Below are 23,733 nucleotides of genomic sequence, written 5' to 3'. Positions count from 1 at the left end.
ACCCCAACTTTTTGAACAGTATTGTATATGTCAGGATAACAATAAAGCAGGAAAAAGCTTTAAAAAAAAAAAAAAAAACAGCTTTGGATTTAGAGTTTGGTTGCTGTTCCTTTTTTTGCACTAATGGGGAAATTATCATCTATGTGTCTGTAGAGTTACTCACAAAAACATTAAATTATCTTGTGCCCTTTTCTTAAAAGAATATATATATAGTTGTGTTTAATATATATATATATATATATATATATATATATATTAAACACAACTACACTGAAAAAAGGAAAAAATCTGTAATTTTTCATTTACATTTTCAATTTTTTTCCACATTTTCTCCAGATTTTTGAAAGATACGTAAATATTAATAATATATTTTTAAAACTCATTTATAAGTGCATGTATATGTCAAGCAGCTTTGGATTTGGACTTTGGTGGCTGTTGCTTTGTTTCCAAGGGGGAAATTATACTTAATATGTTTGTAGTGTTACTAACAAAAAAACCTCAAAAAAACATTAAATTCTCTCGTACCCTTTTCTTCAAAGAAAAAAAAAGTCCAGGCATTTCTGGTATACATTTTTTGACATTATCTCTCAAACACCTACAACAATTCGTTTAAAAAGCACTTACTAGATTGTTTGGAGTGGAAAGATTGTTGCAGACTGTTTGCAATATTAGATGCATAAAGAAATCAGACACAACATAACGCTCCTTTGTGATCTTATCTGCATCTGTAGAGGGGAACTGACCACATATGTTATTCCAGATGTAGCTGAGTCCGATCTTATTAGAGCAAAGCTCCTACTCCGCCTCTCCACACAGCCCCTCCCCACAAACCCAGAGACGTCCCACAGTCTGCGCGCACCAACTTTCCTCTCCTTCTCCTCACTTCGCCTGGTCGACAGACTGGACGCACCACCGCACGCTCCGGGAATGGGATCTTTACTGGGTTCAAAGAAAAACTTCCAGTTCTTCCGAGTGTACGCTCTGCAGAAGCTACTCTTCAAACTGCAGGGATAGCAAGTTGTGAGCGCAGGTGCAGGGTGAGCGCAACAGACAGCCGCCGGCCAATGATCTCCAAGACGCAGCAGAAGTTATCCGATTGTCAGGGAGCTTCAGACGACAGGAGTCAGCACAGTGTCATAGATTGGGCTCTGTTTGATTTGATTAATCATCTGATTAATCAAATATTCGTGCGTGCCAGAGTTATTTCAACCGAGGGGTGAGCCAAATCGTCGTGCGTAAAGTTGGAGCTTTTACGCACGGATCAAAGTTAGTTCCAGAGGGCGTCGAATGCAAGAAAGTGTAAAAGTCCACAGATTGGTTCACTTTTAGAGTCTGTGAGAATATCAGCAGTCATGGCGAAGTGGTTCAGAGATTTTCCCATTAATCTGAAGAACGGAAATGAAAGAGTCCGCTCGGCCTCCGAATCTGGTCCGCAAACTCGACCCAAACCTTCGTTCTCTCGAGACAGCCTGAAAGGAAATCAGCGTAAAGATGGAGGAGTTGGGGGCTTATTGGCTCTGAGAAATAGGAAAAATTCAGCTACAGAATTGGGTCGCAACAACACCGGCTCAGGTGGGACGATGTGGGACAGTCTGGCACCTGGAAAAGGTCGCAAGAACTCCAAGATCGAGGCGCCAGACGAGAACCGGCAGGTCAGGACCTCCAGTCTGGCGCAGGCGTACATCAGCAGGATGATCAAAGTGGACAAACAGGAGAAGACCCCCAAACTGAACGGGATAACTGAGCAGAAGCTGCCGGAGAACGAGAAGGGGAAGCCAGACATAAAAACAACAGTGAGTAACTAAAACGCACCAAGCTTCTCCTGTTTATTTTAGACACTGAGAAGGGAAAAATAGCAGCATTCTGATTAAAAGCTAACATATTTTAGCCAAAAACAGCTTCTTTGTGTGCTTGAGATCAGTTCTTTCCTTCGTGTTTTCTCTCCCCACCTCAGTGCTAAGCCCCATATTGAGTTTCCATCGGTCTCTAAAGAACACAATGCAGTTTCACTACATTGTGTCACATCAAACAGGCAAACACAATGCACTGACCTCTTTGCACAAGTATTTCCGCTGGTCCTTCCATTGCTTGTCACTCAGTCATGGACACCACACACAGATCCCTCCCTGCCTGTCTGCTCTGTTGTCTCCAGGTACAGTTAACGTCAGTATTGTGTCTTTTTCTACTCTTTTTCCCAGCTGATCATCCTGGAGGACTATGCAGATCCTTTTGATGCAGAGAAAACCAAGGAGCAGAGGGAGGCTGAGAGGGCCGGGATGAATGACGGCTACATGGAGCCTTATGACGCCCAGGTCATCATCACAGGTGAGCTCAGGGTCACGAAGATGACATCCCACCGCACGAGTATCAAACCTCTCTGCTTTCCAGAGCATTAAACTGTTTCCTCAGAGGTTGACTCTTGAAGGGAAAATATGTTAAAAGCAAACTTAAACTGCAGATTCTTGCAGTAAAAGTCAATTCCTGTACTTACTGGAAAGCAACATACTTTTAAAAAGTAAGTAAAGAATCACTGAATTTGGAATGCAGACAAAATAGAGTTCCAAGAGTGACTTTGACTACACTGTTAAAAAAAGCTGCAATTTTGCAGAGTTTTTCCTCTTTATCTAACAGATTTGAAACCATACTTTTTGAAATACATAAAAATGTTATTAAAAAATTACAAAAATAGACTTTCAATGTACATCTCTAATTTAAAACAACATGAAAAACCTGTTGTTAAATAACAATAACATTGAAATTATGAGATTAAACTGTTAAATTTAATTTAATAGTGGAATATGCTGCTACAATTAGCAAAATATGACAGCAAACACATGATAGCTTTTGTAAAAATAAGTGCTAGTTGTGTAGTTTTACATTGGTGTTTGTTAAATAACAGATATCTTGTGTAATTACAAAAGTTTGCGCAACAAAAATGTTGAATAAATCTCTTTTAATCAGTATGTAATGTCTATAAGAAGTGACAGTCTCTCAAAATGCAAGTTTTAGAATTGTCGTTTCTAAAAAACAGACTGTGAATTTACACTTCTAATGTAAAATAACATTAAAAACCTGTGACATCAAATAAATACAAACATTTTATTTCATAAATGTGTTTTTTGATATAAAAAGATTATCATAAAAAAAGCTTAAAAATAGACATAATCTTCAGTAAATTAAGGCTAGAAAATGTATTTTTATAATGTAAAATTACTTTGTGCCCCAGCTGCCAGAACATTAGAGGGTTTTTTTTGGTGTCGTTGCTGTTTTAACAGTTTTTACAGTGTATTACAGCTCTACCACTACCATCATTTGAGAGAAATAGTTTTCCGACCACACAACTGAACTTATAAACCTCTCAACACACTTTGTGCATCATTCCTAATCAGCTCAAGTCAGGGAACGCTTGCTGCACGTCTCAGCTGAGTTTCTCAGGATGTTCTCGCTAAATTATAGGTTTAAAGATCCAAGCTGGACCCACGATCTCTCCGCTGACTTCCCTCCCCGCTGGCGGTCGCCATAGCAACCCTGTTGTGCAGGGACAATGGGTGCAGCTTCCTCTTCCAGCTTCCTGTCTCCTGCCTCTGTTTCCTTTGCCCCGTCCTCCTGATAGGACGTTGGCCCTGCAGTGGCCCCCGCACACACTCAACACGCTCCTAATATTTTATGGTCCCTTATGTGTGACAAGAACGACCCCCCCTCCCCAAAAACCTACAGCTCCCCCCTGCTTCCCCCTCAGTCTCACCCAATCACTTCCCAGCAGTCAGGAAGTAGCCCCGGTCAGCCAGCCAATCAGCGGCTGTGTTGACCTTTTCTTCCTTTAACTCCATTGTTTGGTCACACAATAGTGCAGACACGGAGGCTACCTGTCGGACGGCCGAAGAACACGGCGAACAAAATTCCCCAAAATGTAGAAAAAAAGCACACAATGTTCGGACAGATTAAATATGCAAACAGTGCAGCAGTGGAGTGGCAGAGTTCATTAATACAGTCAGAACAGGGAGGCTTTACAGACCCAGGAGCAGCTGTTCATCTGTGCACTAAAGTGAAAAACAGAGTTAATTAAGCATAGCTTCAGCTGATGGACAGGTTTCAAATGTTTAACCCTTATGTGGATGAAAACTTGGGTTTGGATCCTTTTTATTGTAAACTTCCACCAAATCAAAAGTCTTGGTGTCCGACTGCACAATGTTGCTGAAAACCTGCTGTTACTCTTCTTAACTTAAATAATAAAACTCGCACTTTGTCAGGTCACTGGTAACTTAATTCCATGGCCCATTGGTTCATCATGAGGATTTTTCTCAATTTAAAGCTACAGAAAGGGTCTTGACCATATTAGAAACTCTACATTTCTTCTTCTCACAGTGACTCCATTCTTCAGGAGGCCCTCAAGTCTCTATTATCTAACCTGAGTCGTGTTACATCAGTGGTCACCCTGGAACCTCTGAAAGTTTAAATGAAAATTAGTAAACATGGCTTTGCACAGGAGTTATCAATGAAAATCAGAGTTTCTGTGAAGCTCAGACAGTTTGAAGGACACTTTAGAACATCAACTTCTATACATGTATGCCAAGAAAAACATCATTGCTTACTCTTCAACACAAAATTACAAGGTTAAACTTTGCTAAATATCATGAAAAGAAGACTGGTGAATGTTGGGAGAACATTCTTTGGTCAGATGAAGATAAATGAGTTGGGCTCAGATGGAGTCCAGATGTTTGGTGTGAACCTGACCAGGACTACCACAGTGGATGCATAGTCCTGACAGTGAAGCACCTTTTGCTCTCCAGCAGCTCCATATCATCATACTTCCACCTCCGTGCTTCACTGTCAGGACTATGCATTCACTGTTGTAGTCCTGACTATTGACAATATCTGACAATATCATATAAAAAGTCAAATGTTAGAGTAATTAGATAATTTTTAAGCTTGACAGCAGGTATTTGCTCATATATCAAATGAAAAATTAACAGTTTAGAGAAAACTACATCTCAGCATCTGCCCTGATTCATCCTATTAATCTCCACTGAAGTATTCTTTACTTCTTCCAATACTTTTTTTATGCAAAATATACAAAGGATTCTTATTACATTTCCAAATACATGCCTTGTAGCAAAACTAAGTCATTTTGTTGTTTTTGTTGTTGAATTTGTTTCAATGAAATGTCTAATTATAGGTAAAATTAAAATCAGCAATTAGACATTTCGCAGAAACAAGACTCACTAATTTCTACTGCTATAAAATTTACAATCAATGCATAGAATCATCAATTAGACATTTTCCAGAAACTAATTGAACAGCACCAATGAAAAATGACATCATATTTTTAAAATAAAGCATATACTTGGAAACATAAGAAGTATCCTTTGTATAACTGGACTAAAGCTAAGACGTAGTTCTCAGTTATTGAATAGAACTCCTTCTGTGGGCCTGTATTTTTAAAACAGTGAATCTAAACTGTTAGTTTTTCATTTTATAGAAGAATAAATACCTACTTTTTAACTTTGAAACAATGCAGTTTCTGTGAGGTGATTGGACATTTCAGTAATAGTGTATTTCATATTTTTGTGTCCGTTCTGCTGCAGAGGTTCGCCGGCGAGGCTCCAAAGACCTCCTGAAAGTTTGTGTCCTGCTGGACCGAGGCCAGAAACAAGGGAAGGTCGAGGAGGGGACGCCGACGCCCCCCAACATCTACGACACGCCGTACGAAGGCGGCCTGCAGGGCGACGCCGACGGGGTGTGGATCCCCGTCACACGACCCGAGTCCGACGTCCGTCCGGCCGGCGAGTACGAGCTGCCCTGGGAGTGGAGGAAGGAGGACATCGTGAGAGCGCTGTCAGGTACAGAGAGGCATGATGGGAAGGGCGGAGGGTTCAGGGCGTGGAGGAAGGATGCGGCGAGTTGGATTTGCACAGCGCACACCACAACAGCTTTGTGTTTGCTTTAGAGAGGAAACAAAACAGTCGTCGTGAATGAATTTCCACAGCCTCTGCTTTGATAGGGCTTTTATTGTGAAGGGGTTTCATATTGTTGTCTGTCCTGCTTCCACCAGCTCAGTTTGAGGATTGTTCTCACAGCAAGGAGAACGGTTCCACGTCCGTCCGGCAGCAGCAGAACCAGCAGCAGCAGAACCAGAACCAGAACCAGAACCAGCAGCAGCAGAGCCTGAGGCAGAAGAACTGGAGCCCCAGATCCCTTATCCCTGCCTCTCCCTCGTCCTCCTCCTCCTCATCCTCCTTTCCGTCCTCTCCCATTCTTAAACTCTCCCCCCTCACCCCGTCGCCTCCTTCCTTCCCCACCCTGAAGCTCTCACCCCTCTCACCCTCCTCCAGCCCTAACAAACTCTCCCCTCCGTCCCCCACGTCCCCCGCTGCCCCGATGGACGGGGAGACGGCCAAAGTGGATCCGAGTCTGCAGCTGGAGAAGCAAAGGTAAGAAGAAGACGTTCAGTGAAACATCACTTTTTTAGCCGCTTGATATAGGAAGGAAACTTGCACGGTTTTCATTTTCAATCACAAATCTGCAAAAGAAATCTGTCTGATTTAAGGCTTCTTGGTTAAAATGAGGTTTTTCATTTAACCCTCCTGTTGTCCTCATTTACAGGCACCAAAAAATTTCTTGTCTGAAAAAAATTTAAAAATTCAGCAAAAAATTTCCCCAAATTTCTGAAAATTTGCAAAACCTTCAGGAAGAAAATTCCAATAATTCCTGAAAAGTTTCCCTTAAAAGTTTTATTTAAAAAAAAAATCCCAGATTTGGCAAGAAAATTCTTGTAAATATTTTCAAAAAATGAGAAAAATCTTCCAAAAAAAATCCCAAACATATCTAAAGTGATTACATTTATATCAGTAAAACTTCTAATATTCTCTTAAGAACATTCACACAAAAAAATCAACCAAAATCCAGCGACATTCGCTTTGACCTGCAGGACGACACGAGGGTTAAAAACACAGTTTGTTGACAGGCAGGCTCCACGTGCGCACAGAAAAATGAGCAAAAAAGACCAAAAAAACAGAGAAAGATTTGGTCGCGGAAAGAACTAAGTCCCCTAGAAATATTTCAGATACAGAAAGGAACCAAAAGCAAATTTTTATTTCAGTTAGTGTCTTTAAATCAGCACCACAAAAGTGTGCAATGCCACATCTGAAAGCCAACCAATACAAAGAATCTATTTCTAATGTCTTTGCCGGAGTTACACCACTTTAAAAATGGCTTTTAAAAGATTTTTTTCACAACTATTTTAAAAAATTTTTCATCAAAAATCACCCCTGTCATGCTAGAATGATTCATTCTTTCCTGACAGAGTTGTTCAGATTAGTTTTCCTCTATTTTCTTCACGTCGCAGATACACAAACATCACAATGTCAGTTTTGTTTAACATCACGCAGCCTCACCATCAATTAATTTCTGCTGCTCGACTAGTTGACGCATCGAGAGTTCATTTGCAGCATCCTGTAAAGCCAACATGCTGTAAAAAGTACTTTTTTTATATTGCAATATATAGTATATCACAGAAACATAAAATATTGCAATATAAGTGTTTTCCAATTTAAAAAAATGACAAAAAAAACTTCATGTAAGATGTTTGAATTGGAGTAAATGACAGAAAACAAGGCACTGGTCTCATTATTTTTACCAAATTATTTAAAATAAATAAATTTAAATATGCACTACTTGCAGAAATGTCTCTCTCTGATTGGTTACATGCCACTGATAATAACCAATCAGAACTGAAGGATAAATATTTAAAAATTGCTTAGAATTAATCATGTAAAACATAAATAAACAGACGCATTTCAGCAAAGTTTGGCTAAATTTAGATACTAAGACTTTCATTTATAGTAAAAATATTGATTATTGGTCTCATTGATTAATAATAATCAATAATATTAGCTGCCTTGAAACTCCCATATCAGTTGACACCTATATTAAAATGGCTTATATTTACTTGAAGTTATTTTTTTAATACAAAGGAACTGTAGACTCAGAAACTCAATGAAAATGTACTTTTTTTTATCTATATGATGCTGAATATTTTTTGATTATCAAGGTTATTGATCTTGATTATTAATCACTGATTTTGGTATTGACCCTGAAAACCCCCCTGAAAGGAACACAAGTGTTGAAATAAAACTCCCAAACTTTGCAGGACAAAGTTTAGAGCGAGAAATGAGAGGAAAAACGAGCCGCCGTCCGTCATCTGATCACAAAAAGTTCAATCTGAGACGCTGGAGATGCATTATTAAAAAGCAAACAGGTGCCACAGCAACGGAAACAACAAATAATCCAACAGAAAATCCTCTAAAAATCACCATATAAGGCTGATTAGACTAGAAAATACCAACAAATTACTGTCACACTTCATATAAATAACAACTTGTTTGATCAATTTAAATAATTAAGCCGCAGTAAACATGTTTAAATCCCAAACTCAGCTTCTTTCTGTTTATAAATTAGTCTTCTGACCCGGTTTCACCTCCCTGATGCTGGGAAAGACTCCATCACCCACTGCAGCCACCCTGACCACGATTAATGAACGGAAGGAATTAAACAGATGAGAAGAGACGTTCGGTTTGTCTCAATAAACTCTGCAGAGTAAAGTGTACTTCTTATCTGCTCACTGTGCCGCTATGCTCTGCTTTAAGTAAAAGCTTTTTTACTCTTTCTTTACCCCACTGTCAAACAGCGCCCTCCTCAGGTTTGGCTGAAAATCAGTTTCACCTTGCGAGGATGTTTTTTCTGGGGTTTTTTGTTTGAGTTTTAACCCTTTCTGTGCGTTTGTCCTCTGTTTTTTTTTTTTTTTTTTTTTTTTTACTATAATATAAAATCCTGCACCTTTATAAAAGCAGCACAACCATGATAGAAGGACACAGAACTCAGAAATGTCTTCTGTGCAGTTTGACACAGTTATGATGCCAGAAATCATAAAAACAGACAAAAAAAAGTCACATTTCTGGTCCCGCTGTGTAAACACTGCCTGCAGTTCATCCTAAAAGTCCCTGAATTTTTTTCACATGACTGTTGGTCACAGCTGAGTCAATAATGGCTTTTTGGTTGTAGGAAGAGGTGCAGAATTTTTAGTTTTTTTTTTTAACCAAAGCTGATTATTGTAATCGGTTTCTGTTCAGCTAATTTTTAAATGAGACATGTAGAAAAAATGATTTTGATGAAAAAGTCTGATTTTAAGCTTAAATATGATTAATTTTTCCAATGGAACCATGTCACGCATGGTTAGTTCAAGGACAGTCCGAAAGATGAAAATCTAATATATTTTTCTGTTTTTACAGGTTTTATTTCTGATAAATTGTGTAATTTTAGCATTTTCAAAAAAAAATAACATGCACTGTTATTTGATTAATTTTATTTGATTTATACTTTAAAAAAATACTTTGCAGATTTGTTTGTCTATTTATTCGTACACTTTAGTCAGTTTTATCTGTCTAAATTTAAGTCAGAAAAATATATAAATTTTGCAGATATTTACAGTTATTTTAAAGAAAAATTATGTTTTTTAAAAATAGTAAATTTATTTTTTAGATTTATTTTGCAACATTTTACTGTAAAATATTTCTACATTTTCGCAGAAAAATTATGTTTATTAAAAATGGTAAATATATTTTTGACATGATTAGTTCAAGGTCTGTTAGAAAGCTGGAAATCCAATGTTTTTTTCTGTTTTTACAGTTTCTGGCTCTGATAAATGGTGTAATTTTTGCAATTTAATCAAATGTATTTGATTTATTCTGTTTTTTAAATTGTTTAGCAGATTAATTTACTTTTTTATACATGCACTTTAGCCCATTTTATCTGTCTTTTGACACTTCACCTTTCTATTATTTTCTTAGTTTCCTTATCTAAATTTTTGACTTTCTCTTTTTTATCATCTGTAGTGTGGCACTCACTGTTTTTATTAAGTCATTTATTTAGAACGTAATGTTTATGGGGGTTTTTTTTGTTTTATTTTGTTCTATGAAGTCATTTGTGTTGCATTTTATTCATCTAACCATCCAGTCTGACAAAGCAATCTTTGCCTCACAGTGTCAAACCCTCCAGTCCAGAGCAGTTGACCTAATTTTAACTTTTAATTTATTACACAAGTGAAACTGGGTTTTTGTTACCGGCAGCTGAGCCTCCTGACGAGGCGCCGAGCATAAATTGTGGATGAAGGCTGCGACCTGGAGGTGACTGAAAAGACAGTAAAGGCTCATTTTAAATTGTAAACTGTCGTCGCTCACACCAGAAAAAATGCCCCTCCCAAAACAAGAAAAAAAAACTTATTTCAAGAAACTCTTACCTTGAAATAAGTTTAAAAAAAAAAAAAAAAAATCTGCCAATAGAACAAGTGAAAAATGTATTGGTAAGATTTCTTGAAATAAGATATGATATTTAGAATATTGAGATCTTAAAATTAGCTGGGAAAACTAATTTTAAGCTACATTTTACCAGGATTGTCAAGCTTAGGTGTCTTAAAATAAGCTAGACATGCTAAAAGTTAGATTTTTGCTTTCATGTAACTTTCTAGTTTGAGATGTATTAATCCTCCTGTTGTCTTCATTTACAGGCACCAAAAAATATTGTTTCCTTGTCTGAAAAAAATTTAAAAATTCAGCAAAAAATTTCCCCAAATTTCTGAAAATTTGCAAAACCTTCAGGAAGAAAATTCCAATAATTCCTGAAAAATTTCCCTTAAAAATTTTATTTAAAAAAAAAAAAAAAAAAAAAAACCAAAACAAAAAAACCAACAACAACAAATTTGGCAAGAAAATTCTTGTAAATATTTTCAAAAAATGAATAAAAATCTTCCAAAAAAATCCTAAAAATATCTAAAGTGATTACATATGTATCAGTAAAACTTCTAATATTTTGTTAAGAACATTCAGAAAAAAATCAACCAAAATCCAGCGAAATTCACTGGATTTTGGTTGATTTTTTTCTGAATGTTCTTTAGAAACATTTTTAACATTTCTTTTTTTCCACCAAAAAATGTTCAAAGATTTCCCAAAAATGTTGAAAATGTGGACATTAGAAGTTTCACTGTGAAAATATTTTTTTCCCCACATTTTCAAACTTTAAAATGGGTTAATTTTGACCCGCAGGACGACACGAGGGTTAAACTTATTTTGAGTTTTCTTGCAAAATTCAACTCAAAACAAGATAATTTCAAGATTGTTTGACTTAACAAGAAATTTAAGATGCATTGTCTTAGAACAAGTCCCTCCATCTGCTGAAATGTCACTTGTTAAGTGAATTTATCTTAAATCAAGTGGGATGAGACATTTTGGCTAAAAATAAGACAAATGGACTTGGTAAGATTTAGAGTTTTTGCAGTGCACCTTATGAAGCCTGGGCCTTTGTGTGTTCAGATGAAGAACATGCTAGCTGCTCTCATGCTGCAGTTGAATGTCAGTGTGCTTTGCCTCGGAGCGCTTCGCTTTGCCTCATGCAGTCTGTTTATATCTGGCTGCTGCCTGCAGCCACTGTCAGGCCACCTGACTGTTTGTTGGGTTTATTTACCTCTTAAGTTGCTGGCTGCAGAATAGAAGCGTCAGTGTAATTTTCAGTGACTGTAGTTAGTCGTCTCTCTCTGACGTATCATTAACTTGACATGTGACTGAGCTCCATATGTCACTCCGCTGCATGTCAGTGATCCTCTGTCTGTCTCTGCATCCCTCTCCTCCATCACCTCTCCAAGCTGGTACCACGGCAGCGTGAGTCGGCAGCAGGCCGAGGCTCAGCTGCAGCGCTGCAGGGAAGCCAGCTTCCTGGTGCGAGACAGCGAATCAGGAACCAGCAAATACTCCATCGCTCTCAAGTGAGTGCACAAAACACAATGCAGCGTTTGACACAATTATATAGAGAGCTGATTTACCCAGCGTTGCTTTTTTTCTGCACCACTAGTTTGTCTTCACCTGAGCTAGAGTCATGACAGTGTTTTTATCTAATTGTGGTATATACGTGTCTATGTGTGTATTTAGACCCACTGTAAAAAAAAAAAAAAAAAAGTTTTAAGCAGTTTTAGACTCTAATTATTTGAACAATTTATTGTTATTTTACAAATTTTCCTTGTTTTAAAATCACTGAAAATGTATAACATACATATACATATATACATAAAGATATACATTTTAGATTTTAATTTTTAAAAATGATAAGTATATTTTTACCTGTTATTTTACAGATTTTTCCTGTTTTGTTACAAATAATAATTAGTAACATCACAGAAAATATTTTTTATTTTACATGTTGATGGTTGGGGGGAAAAAACAGTTAAAACTGTAAATAATGTCTGTATCAAAAATCTGTATTTTTTTTTACAAATGTTAATTTGTTCTTTCACAATATCTGAACATAAAATATCGCTCTTTTACTGTATTTAAATAAAAAATCAAAATTGTGTTTCACTATATAGATAGATAGATAGATAGATAGATAGATAGATAGATAGATAGATAGATAGATAGATAGATAGATAGATAGATAGATAGATAGATAGATAGATAGATAGATAGATAGATAGATAGATAGATAGATAGATAGATAGATAGATTAATTACAAATATTAATTTGGTCTTTTGCAGCATTATACTGAAAAATATTTTTACTTTGTTTTACTGTATTTAAATCAGAAAAATCTATAAATTTTACAGATATTTTCAGCTATTTGAAAGGAAAATTATTCTTATTAAAAATGGTAAATATATTTTTACATGTTATTTTCTATTTAATAATAATTAGTAACATCACAGAAAAAAATCTATTATTTTAAATGTTGACTGTTGAAAAAAGAACAGACCAAAACTGTAAATAACGTCCACAACAAATATATATATTTTTTCCACAAATAATTTGTTCGTTTTTGACATTTGACTGTAAAACATCAAAATTTTACTGTATTTAAATAATAAAAATACAGATTTTTTTTACAAATATTTGCTGTTATTTGACAGAAAATTATGCATATTAAAAATGTAAATTTCTGTCTGTTTTTCTGTGTTTTTTTCTATTTTGTTACAGAAAATAATTAGTAATGTCACAGTTTTTTTTTAATGTTTTACACGTTGACTGAAAAAAAAACAGGTCAACCCTGTAAATAATGTCCCTGTCAAAAATATGTATTTTTTTTAATAAATATTAAGTTGCTCTTTTCCAATGTAGGATCATATAATTACACAGATTTACTATTGAAATTAGTTTTAAAAAAATGTAATTATTTTACAGATATTTGCCATTATTTTCACAGTTTTTTGACCTATTTTTTCTGGCACCCTTGCTTTTTTTTGTTTGTTTATTTTAAAACAGTGCATTGTTTATCTCACATTTATCTCATGTTATACTGTGAAAACCTAAACATAGACGTTCTCACTTCCTTCTGTCACTGGTTTTTGGCTGTTTTCGAGGTTTTACCGAGGACTGAACTATCTGCCGTCTGTAGCGGCTGCCTCCGAGGTGTTACTGCAGGAGAAAGTGTGTCATCCGTGGACACTTCTGTGCCAGAAACAGGTTCTCCAGGATCACGGCTGAAATCCTGCCTGTGTTCTCGCGGCCGAGTGCACATTAGTTGTAGCTGCTCGTTCATTTGAGAGTCCACGTCATTAACCCCGTTTACACGTCCGCTGAACTCACAGCCTCATTTGTTGAGCGATAATGTTTTCATTATTCAACATCTGCTCTCGTCTTCCTGCAGGATCCTCGTCTCCTCTGCAGAGCTTTTATTGATTAGTCATCACCTACAAGATAAACCACCAGCTATTCTGATAATTGATCAATCAATTTGAGTCATTTTTATTAACAAAATAAAAGTCCAAATTCTCTGATGGCAGCTTCTTAAATGTGAATATTTTCTGGGGTTTTTTCCTCTCCTATGACGCTAAACTGAATATATTTGGACAAAACACGACATTTTTCATCATTTTCTGACACTTTATGGAGCAAACAACCGATTGATAAGCCAGGAAAATGATCAAAAATGTCAAATAATCTTTAGTTGCAGCCGGTTTTGGTAAGTTGATTTAACAAAACAAGACATCTCATTTAGTTGGGAAATTGTCATTTTTAACCTTTAACTCAAAATGAATATTGATTTTGTGTCAAATATAGCATGCAGATTTGTAAATCATTATTTAGTTGCAGCAGTTGATTTATGTAAATTCTAAAACTGTAATACAGCAACAAGGGGCTTCTCTGCAAATGACCTGTAATAGCAGTGAAATCTTTTTCTGAATAAAGCTGCAACAATTAACCGACTAATCAGTTAGTTGTCAACTATTAATCAGCAACTACTCTGATGATTGATTTAAGCCATTTTTTAAGACAAAAAAGTCGAAATTCTCTGATCTTTAATGTGAATATTTGGCATAATATCTAGTTTCTTTCCTGTTCTCTGACAGTAAACTGAGAATCTTAGTTTGTAAACAAAACTTAAAGGTCAAAAATAAACTTAAATAAATCTAAATTTTCACCCAGATTCCATTTAAGTGCAAACAGAAGTGTTTTTCTTTACGGGAAGATTTTAATGTACGACGCTGTCTTCAACCTCTGTGTGCACCACAGCTGCAAAGATGAATCAATTGATTGATCGAGGCAACTATTTTGATACTCGATTTGTCTGAGTAATTTTTTTAAGAAAAAGAGGCATAAATTCTCTGATTTCAGTTTCTTAAATGTGAATAATTTCTGGTATCTATGACAGTAAACTGACCATATTTGGGCAAACAAGCTACACATTATTCAGCAGTGAAAGTACTCGTCAGTTGAAGTCCTAAGTTTCTGACAGTTTTGACATCGTATATATTTTATGTTTTCTCTCTCTGTTCTGCTTCATTAGGACCAGTCAGAGCTGCGTGCACATTATCGTGGCCCAGACTAAGAGCAGTAAGGGCTTGGTCTACACGCTGGACCAGAGCAGCTGCGTCTTCTCCAGCATCCCTGAGCTGGTCCATCACTACTGCTTCCACAGACTTCCCTTCACCGGAGCCGAACACATGACGCTGCAGCATCCCGTGTCCCGGCCACAGCGAACATGAAGGACACAAACACGCAGCTGAGACATGTATGACACGAATGCGCACACATGAACTTTTAACACGTGTATATATATATGTATACATATATGTATATATATATATATATATATATATATATGTATACATACATACATATATATATGTATATATATATATATATATATATATATATATATATATATATATATATATATATATATATATATATATATACACACACACTCAGAGATCTGCTGCTTTGTACTGTCTCATGTACTACATTAACCCTCTGAACCCCAACGCCTCCCAGTGGGTTTAAAAAGCATGTTAGAATTCTAAAAAAAAATTGCCAAAATTACACCTTTTATCATAGATGGAAATTGTCAAAACTGAAAAAAATTACGTATTTCAGGCTTTCTGACTGCCTTCAAGCTAATCATGTATGATGTGTAGTTCAGTAGGGAAAAATAAAACAATATAACCTTAAAATGTGATATTTAATCAACATCAATTTATTCTACGTGTCTTTTTTTTTAAAAAAAAGTTCACGAAATATTAACTGTTTATTTCAATCCACTTTTTAGCAGTGCTTTTTTTAAACAATTTGCTGTAATTTCACAGATGTTCCATATTTTGTTGTATTATACATAATTACAAAGAAAATCACAGAAAAAAGGAATTAATTTGCATTTTTTCCCTAAAAAATTGGCCAAAACTGTAAATATTGTTCACATAAAAAAAAAATTGTATATTTAACAAATATGATAATTGTTTTACAGTTGTTTGCTATTATTTGAAAGAAAAAATATTCACACTAAGAACTAAAAAATGGTAAATAATTGTTTTGCTGTTAATTTACATTTCCCTTGTTTTGTTAATTTAAAAGTAATAAATAGTAAAAATCACAAAAAATAAAAATGTACATGTTAACCCATAAACACAGGCGAAAAATGGTAAATAATTGTTTACCTGTCATTTTACAGATTTTTCCTGTCAAAGAAAATATAACACAAAAAGTAATAAATTACATGTTAACCCTAAAAAACTACAACAATAAAAACAGGCCAAAACTGTAAATAATGTCCACATCAAAAATGAATATTTTTACAAATATTACTTTGCTCTTTTATAACGTTTGACTGTAAAATATCACAGTTTTACTGTATTTAATCAAAGTAAATATAGCAATTTTACAGATATTTGCTGTTATTTAAAAGAAAAATATGTATATTAAGAATAAAAATATAAACTATTGCACCATGCTTAACTAAGTTTAAAAACGCTCCTCTGTGTAATTGAAAAGTCATGACTGACTCAACTGTGGGCGACAATCACATGACAAAAATTCAGTGATTAGTCGGCTGAACTGCAGCTTGTGTTTATAATTACATTGGGCCTTGAATGAATTAAAGGCTTATTTAATTTTTGATGCATCATTGTGGTTAGAAAGGAGAAATGTCTTTGGAAGAAAAAACTTTGGAATATTTGTGCACAACTGACTGATGTTTAATTCTATGCAATCATATATTATAAAGTATTTAACCACCTAAAACCCAAGTTTGAAAGGCATGTTATGTTTTTTAAAATTGCCAATATAATAAAACACTTATTAGCCAGAATCATCGAGCTTTCAACTTTCCAATTGTCTTTGAACTAAATAAATCTAAACTTAAAATTGTGGTATTTCATTAAAATCCCTTCATTTTATGTCTTTCGTTCAAAAATCTGCCAAAAAATAAACAGTTTGCACCACGGAGATGTTGTTAAAAGCAAAAAAATTAATTCTGACTTTTTGGCTTAAATGCAGGCAGTGTTGCCTCGGAGCAGAGAGGAGACAGCAATGTGGACTAAAAGGAAAATAAAACTTGTTGCATAAAATAAATGCAGCATGGCTCAGAAACAGTAAACAGAGGAGCAAGTACTACAGCATGTGAATGCATCATGTTTATTCCAGACTTATTAAAATGTGCGGACTCTTGGAAAACTGTTGGATAAGTTGATTCCAGTTTCTTTTTTTTTTTAAATCTACTTTTTTCATGATTTATGCAATTCTGACTGTATCATGCTGTGCAAAAGTCATTTCTGAGTTCTCTCTACTTTAATCCTAGTTGTTCTGTTTGCATACACTGCAGGCCAGAAGTTTGGAAGCATCAAATATGTACAAAAATAAATAAATCATTGTTTCATTGGTGCACTTTGCAACAAAATAAACATGATTACTGTATAAAGAGTCACTCATCAGAATACATTTTTACTAGAATTATCAGGTATTTGTATCAGTACTCTTGTTTCTTTAGTCAGCTGTTTCTTTCTAGACATTTCTCTGGTACTTACAGAGACATTTTGTTTGCAAACTCTCAAAAGCCAAAGAGCTAAAGTGAATAATTCAAACTGTGATTTGTTTTTCACTTTTACAATGAAGTTGTGACTCTTTTAAATCTTCTCAACCCTAAAACAAAGCCCTTCTTTTCTTTTGTTAACATTTAGCAACTGTCTGGTAACATCAATGTATGCCTAAAGCTAAATGGTGCATATCAGTGATTCCTGCAGTAAATACATCCCAAAATCCATAAAATTCATACTGGTTTTTAGCCCTCCTGTTGTGTTTCAGGTCAAATTGACCCATTTTTTAAGTGAAAAAGAGAAAAAAGTTGTTAAATGTATGTTTTTGGTATGAATCTTCTTCTGCTCAACATATTAAATTAAAATGGGTCATTTCACATATTTGCAAACCCACCTTGAACAGAAGAAGTGTTTTGTGTTAATTTATCAACTAAATGAAAAAGGAAAAAAATCTAAATAATATAAAATAAAAATAAAAATTTTAAAAAATCAATATCATGTAATACTACTGTATTTTATATGTATGCATGTACATAAAAAAAGTTTTAACATATTTTTTATGAAAAACGATCAAATTATCCCCATTGAACCATGATCCGAGAGAGCTAAAGAACAGCATTGCACTAAATATGAAAGAAATGATTAGTAATGGAGTTATTAATGAGCTTTCTGACATTTTTGGATGATTAAAAGTGCCTCGGGTCAAACTGACCCACGAACATCATTGCTGTTCCTGAGAAACGAACCTAGCAGGAGGGTTAAAGAAGACATTGTGAACAGAAACCTGAAGTTGCTTCCAACTTTTGGCCTGTAGTGTAGAGGTGCAGGACCACAGTGAGGAAAAATGTGCAAAGATGCCCAGAAACTTCTTGGAGTTCAGAGGATTAATGTGTTTGTATCGCTTTGGTCAGTATCACTACAAATGCATCAACCACGTTGTTCCAGTGCTGACAGTTTCCAAGATAAAATCAACAAGCGACTCTTGTAGGCTTGTTGATTTTATCTTGTGGCCTGTACGCTCGCTCTGTTGCTTCCTCCACACACGATATTCATGACCCCTGCGAGCCAAATTGATTGATCCGTTATACCTGAAACGATGCGCATGAAGTGCTGCATTTACTTTAACCAATTTGATATTCGACATACAAGGCTGCTGACATCATCGTTTAGCACCGCCGCATCCGGATCGATGCGCCTGATTGGAGTATATTCACTCATCCATCTGACGTGTCAATCAGCCGATCGATCCCACCTGAAAATCGGCCTCATTTGCCAGCCGCCGTGTCTGTCAGGAGAAAGAGCCTTATTGATCAGGTGATTAGAGAGCGTACTGGGAGGAGCCGTGCAACATTACAGCAGCCAGTCAGCAAAAACTGCTCCATGTCCAAGTGAACATGAATGTGAGGCCCATTTACATGCATTAAGCCTTAGAAATGTACCTGCTTATTGTGAATGAAGCAATTGTTGGATGTTGTTGGATGCCGATTTCACTACAATGTGAGCTGTATATTGTTGTTGTAAAACATTTATTCGAATAAATAAATGAAGTGGATTTTAAACAGGGAGGTAGAAAAGCAGCGTTATTAATAGACGTGCCGGCGGCCAAAGTCAAAAGCGATGTAACAGAGATGGGAAGCAAACCAGAGCAAATCTGTTGGCTTTTTCTTTTGTAGCTGCAGAGCCATTGACCTGAGTGTGAAATCAATTACAGACACACACATCGGTAGTAAACAAAAACTGACAAACACACATGCTCTTGCAAAAAAAAAAAAACCCTATGGTGTGTATTTAAATCCTCTCACACACACACACAAAAAATAGCTTCATCCGAGCTTGTTGGTGAGATGCTTCTTACCAGTAAACACCGGTTTGTGTGTCGGTTTGCGTCACTCCCTTTGCAAAGAGTGTGAGCGTGTGTGGCTGCAAGCGTGAACGTGTGCAACCATGTGTACATGCGTGATGTGTGAGACAGACATTTTTTTTTCTGTTCAGGGATTACCAGGTTGCCATGGTGATTAGTTAGAGTGAGGTAGGGCCGTCTCTGCAGGGAAGCGACGAGGAGGGAGGAGGCTGCGATATGGAAAGGGCTATGAATAATCGTAGCCATAGTAGCAGCAGAACGGCCCGAGCGCTTTGTGAATGGATGTCGCGTCCGGACTTTAATTACAGATCAAGAAAAAAGCGATTTTACGGTCAGCACAAGTCACTTTTTGCGGCGCTTTCACCTCCTCAAAGGGTCAAAGTGCAGCGTCGACTCAGAGCAAATACCGTCTTCCTCAGAGACACTTCGGCCCGGCAGATGCTAACGCCTGAACCCAGGCTTTTCCGGTTGAGGACTAATCTTGGCCGAACGGCAACCCAGCGTGTCACAAATGGCAATGTTACACAACAGCAGACACCACAAACTATCAGGCCTCCGTCCATCCGTGTGATCCGCCGTGGTTTAGTCCTCTGTGCTCTCTTAATTAAATCACAAACTAGGTCAAAACAAACAAGAGGCCTGCGGTGCTGGACACATGATTCTGCAAGAGCTTGTCGGTCTGTTTTTTGGGGGATTTGTAGGATCCTAAACTTAGTGGAAGCTTTAAGACGACAAATGCTTCTTTCTTTTGTTCCACAGAGCTCACACCAACTCCTCTCTTGTTTAAAAAAAAAAAAAAAAAAAAAAAAAAAAAAGCTTAAATTCTATTCAGTTTATTTATATAAAGCAAGTTCCCAACATGGGCCATCTCAGGACACTTCACTTACTGAGGTCACAATCTTATATTATACAAAGAAAGCCAACAAATCCAAGCGACTGCCCACAAAAAAACTCCAGCAGAACCAGGCCTAGGGAGGGCAGATGTCTGCCTCAACCAGTTAGGGTGAGGGTAAAGCATGGAAATGAATAGCAGATGGACAATGCATAAAATAACAATATTTCAAATGAAAACAGCGCTGATTGGAATCCAAAGGTTCACAAAACGTATGTAAAATCCTACAGAAGAACCAGGCCTGGAAAGGGCAGACGTCTGCCGTGAACAGTTAGGGTGAGGGTAAAGCATGGAAATGAATAGCAGATGGACAATGCATAAAATAACAATATTTCAAATGAAAACAGCGCTGATTGGAATCCAAAGGTTCACAAAACGTATGTAAAATCCTACAGAAGAACCAGGCCTGGAAAGGGCAGACGTCTGCCTTGAACAGTTAGGGTGAGGGTAAAGCATGGAAATGAATGGCAGACAGACAACACATAAATAGCAATGTTTCAACCGAAGGTGCCGTTGATTGTAATCCAAAGGTGTACAAAACGTATGGAAAATTCTCCAGCAGAACCAGACTCAGGGAGGGCAGATGTCTGCCTCAACCAGTCAGGGTGAGGGCAAAGCATGGAAATGGATAGCTGATAGACAATGCATAAAATAGCAATATTTCAACTAAAAACATCACTGATTGCAATCCAAAGGTGCACAAAATGTATGGAAAATCCTCTGGCAGAACCAGGCCTAGGTAGGGCAGACATCAGCCTCTACCAGTCGGGGTGAGGGTAAAGCATGGAGAGAAGTGGATAGCAGATAGACAACACATAAGATAACAATATTTCAACCAAAAACGTCGCTGATTGTAATCCAAAGGTACACAAAGCATAACCAGAAAGTCCAATCTAATCCATGACATGGTGCAAAACGTATCAAACACTGTACTGCACTACTACAGCCAGTGCACTAAAAGCCAAATGTTGTCCTACTCATCCTGAAGGACTCGATAAAGTTGGTGGACATTTTTGGAGAAGGGATCAAATTATCCGAAAACAGGACCATCCCACAGACGGTGTGATATGTCTGCAGGTTGTGGTGTTACTTGAACATTTTATAGAAGGATGTTGCCTTGTTGAAATGTCCAGAGATGGCAGCAAACCAGCGGGATGACCGTAAGTAAGAGGATTACATGTTCTTTGTCCATTTCATACTTATGCCCTGGTTCCTGATCGATTCACACCTGCAGCACTGATGAGTTTAAGTCTAATTGAACCAGGTGACTGATCTTTGCTGCATGTTATCTTCATGTTTTTCTGATGAAACTTCTCAGGAGCTCTGATGCTGAACGGATCAGAATGACGATGAAAGTTACTGTTTAGACTGCTTTATGAGTTTATAAATATGAATGAAAATACATGAGGCAGCATTACTCACTGCTCTATGCATGACGCTGGCATTTGCATAGCATTCGCCATAAGCAAAGTCTACCATCTGTTCTGCACAGCTGAAAACAACATTGATCAATGAGTGAACATGAGTGGATGTCCACTGTCACTGTTTGCATTATTTTGCTGTTAGATGGAGATAGTGGTGCAAACATCATAAACCAGTGTCCCTCAGGAAGTTCCTCACAGTTCAATTTCATCAACAACTTCTTCAGTGTCTCTGCAGTCGATCTTAAATGATTTTAAAGACGCATGAACACAATGCGACGATGCAGGCCTCAGTAGTGAGTTGTAGGTTAGTTTCAGACTAGTTCTGGTCTTGTATTAGACTAATTTTTAGGCAGGGTTTGGACTGGTGGTGGAGATATGTGGTCTACACCACTGTTCCCTCTAAACTGCGCGCGTGCGCAATTGCGCACTGCTGACATGGTCTCCGCGCACAGAAAATCTGCGCTGCACACACACACACACACACACACACACACACACAAATAAAAATCCAACCGAAATTGTAAATAAAATAAACATATAACAATTCATTCTGTGCTATTTTTCAATGTGAGTCAGTGAGTGACCGGTGACTGGCTGCTGCAGCCAATGATGTGATTCACATACGTATTTACCATAGACTGTATATAATGGTATTTACGCAGCTCATCAACGTCAGGCGTCCTTATGTGCAGCCATCGTTGTTCTCATAGATATGAATGAATAGATAGGACACGCCCCTTTGAGCTGCGTGCTACAGCGAGGCTAAGCTAGTGGGGCCAAAGTTTCAGTGCATTCCGTGGATGTAGACGGCGTGAAAACGTAAACAACAAGTATGCCGGCTCATTGTGCTGCATACAATTACACACTACGTCGTACGATTGAGACAAGGAAACTTGGAATGACTTTTCATAGGTAAGAATAGTTTTTGGCTCTTTTTTCACGATGAAATGTTGTTGAGAGCTTCCAGTCTATGAGAGCTAACTAGTTAGCCACTAGCAAAACGCTAAGGCGAGCTAGCAGCTTGACAACCAAATACCAGACGATTAATAGTAGCTGTAGTATAGTTGTACAAGCAGTAGTAGTAATACTAAAAGTACAAGCAGCAGTAGTAGTATAAACAGCTGTTAGAGTCGTAGAAGTAGTATCAGCATTTGTAATAGTATTACAAGTTGTAGTAGCAGTGCCAGGATCAGCAGCAGTAGTTTACTACCACCACTAGTACTAGTAGTAGTCACATTGCTATTACTACCACCAATACTACCAATAGTAATTATAAAGCCTAACTCATGTATATCCAGATTACCATCTATGTTCTTCCTCCAAACCCATTTTATGATTGGGATTACAGGCAGTTCTTTAGGACTGCTCTCAAATAATTGAAATGTTACTAAACAAGGTTATACTTATCAAATTAAATAGCTCTGGTCTCCAGTATATTGGCGGATTCGGTTCTTTGTACTTAATTTATTAGCATGATTTCTTTTTTAATATGTTGTGTACAGACTTAATTACTTCTCTGTCTACTTTTCTTACTCCATGTAGGTTTCCCAGAGACTATGGGTTGAGGAGGAATTGGAAGTTTGTCAGCTTAGACCTGGTGTCATTCCATCAGTGTTAAACTTCCCGGCTCATCTTGGAAGAGTATGTGCCAGAAAGACCACAACCAAGCAGCCTTGAGATCTTAGACAGCGTCTCCCTGAGGTGGGTGTCAACAGTGTTCACAGTCAGGTCTGTGGTAATCCTGTCAAAAAACAAAACAGAAAAAAATCTAGATTATAAATCAACATGTAACCAAAGCACTCTGTGTATAACGCCATAGTATAGGATGTAGTTCAGAAAATGTCAAAGTATAGTATGCTTTACTCAAGAATAACATAGTATGGCCTGTAGTTCATAGTACAGCATGTTGGCAAGAAAAAAAACAAAACATAGATTATTATGTGGTTCAAAAAGCGCAAAATGATAGGATGTTGCCTAAAATTGTCATGTATCATATGTGGTTCAAAAAATGTCATAGTGCAGTATATTGTCAAAATAGTATGTAATTCAAGAAAACATCAGAGTATAATATGTCATCTAAAAAATGCCATAGAATAATAATTTCATTGCACAAGTAAAAGTATAGTAACTTTTAAAATTGTTCGAATTCTTATATGTTGCTAAAAAAAAAAACAAAAAAACTAAAACAAAAAACGTCACAGTAATATGTCA

At 36.7% G+C, this 23,733-nt stretch overlaps 1 protein-coding gene across 2 annotated transcripts; it reads left to right on the top strand.

Annotated features, from left to right (window-relative positions):
• Window positions 1-876: 876 nt before the first annotated feature.
• she (Src homology 2 domain containing E) lies at window positions 877-23,585 on the top strand. Of its 2 annotated transcripts, XM_055013852.1 has the most exons (7): window positions 877-1,793; window positions 2,199-2,325; window positions 5,586-5,840; window positions 6,053-6,431; window positions 11,693-11,812; window positions 14,825-15,049; window positions 23,065-23,585. In XM_055013852.1, the coding sequence occupies exons 1-6, from the start codon at window positions 1,353-1,355 to the stop codon at window positions 15,021-15,023; spliced, it is 1,521 nt and encodes a 506-aa protein (XP_054869827.1). In that variant the 5' UTR covers window positions 877-1,352; the 3' UTR covers window positions 15,024-15,049; window positions 23,065-23,585. The 2 variants fall into 2 exon arrangements, with proteins under 2 accessions (XP_054869827.1, XP_054869826.1); XM_055013851.1 differs by lacking the exon at window positions 23,065-23,585 and having other exon boundaries at window positions 14,825-15,104.
• Window positions 23,586-23,733: the final 148 nt, after the last annotated feature.

Source organism: Amphiprion ocellaris, chromosome 9 (genome assembly GCF_022539595.1).
Source record: "Amphiprion ocellaris isolate individual 3 ecotype Okinawa chromosome 9, ASM2253959v1, whole genome shotgun sequence".
Classification (NCBI taxonomy): Eukaryota; Metazoa; Chordata; class Actinopteri; family Pomacentridae; genus Amphiprion; species Amphiprion ocellaris.
This window is presented reverse-complemented; position numbering and strand designations above follow the sequence as displayed.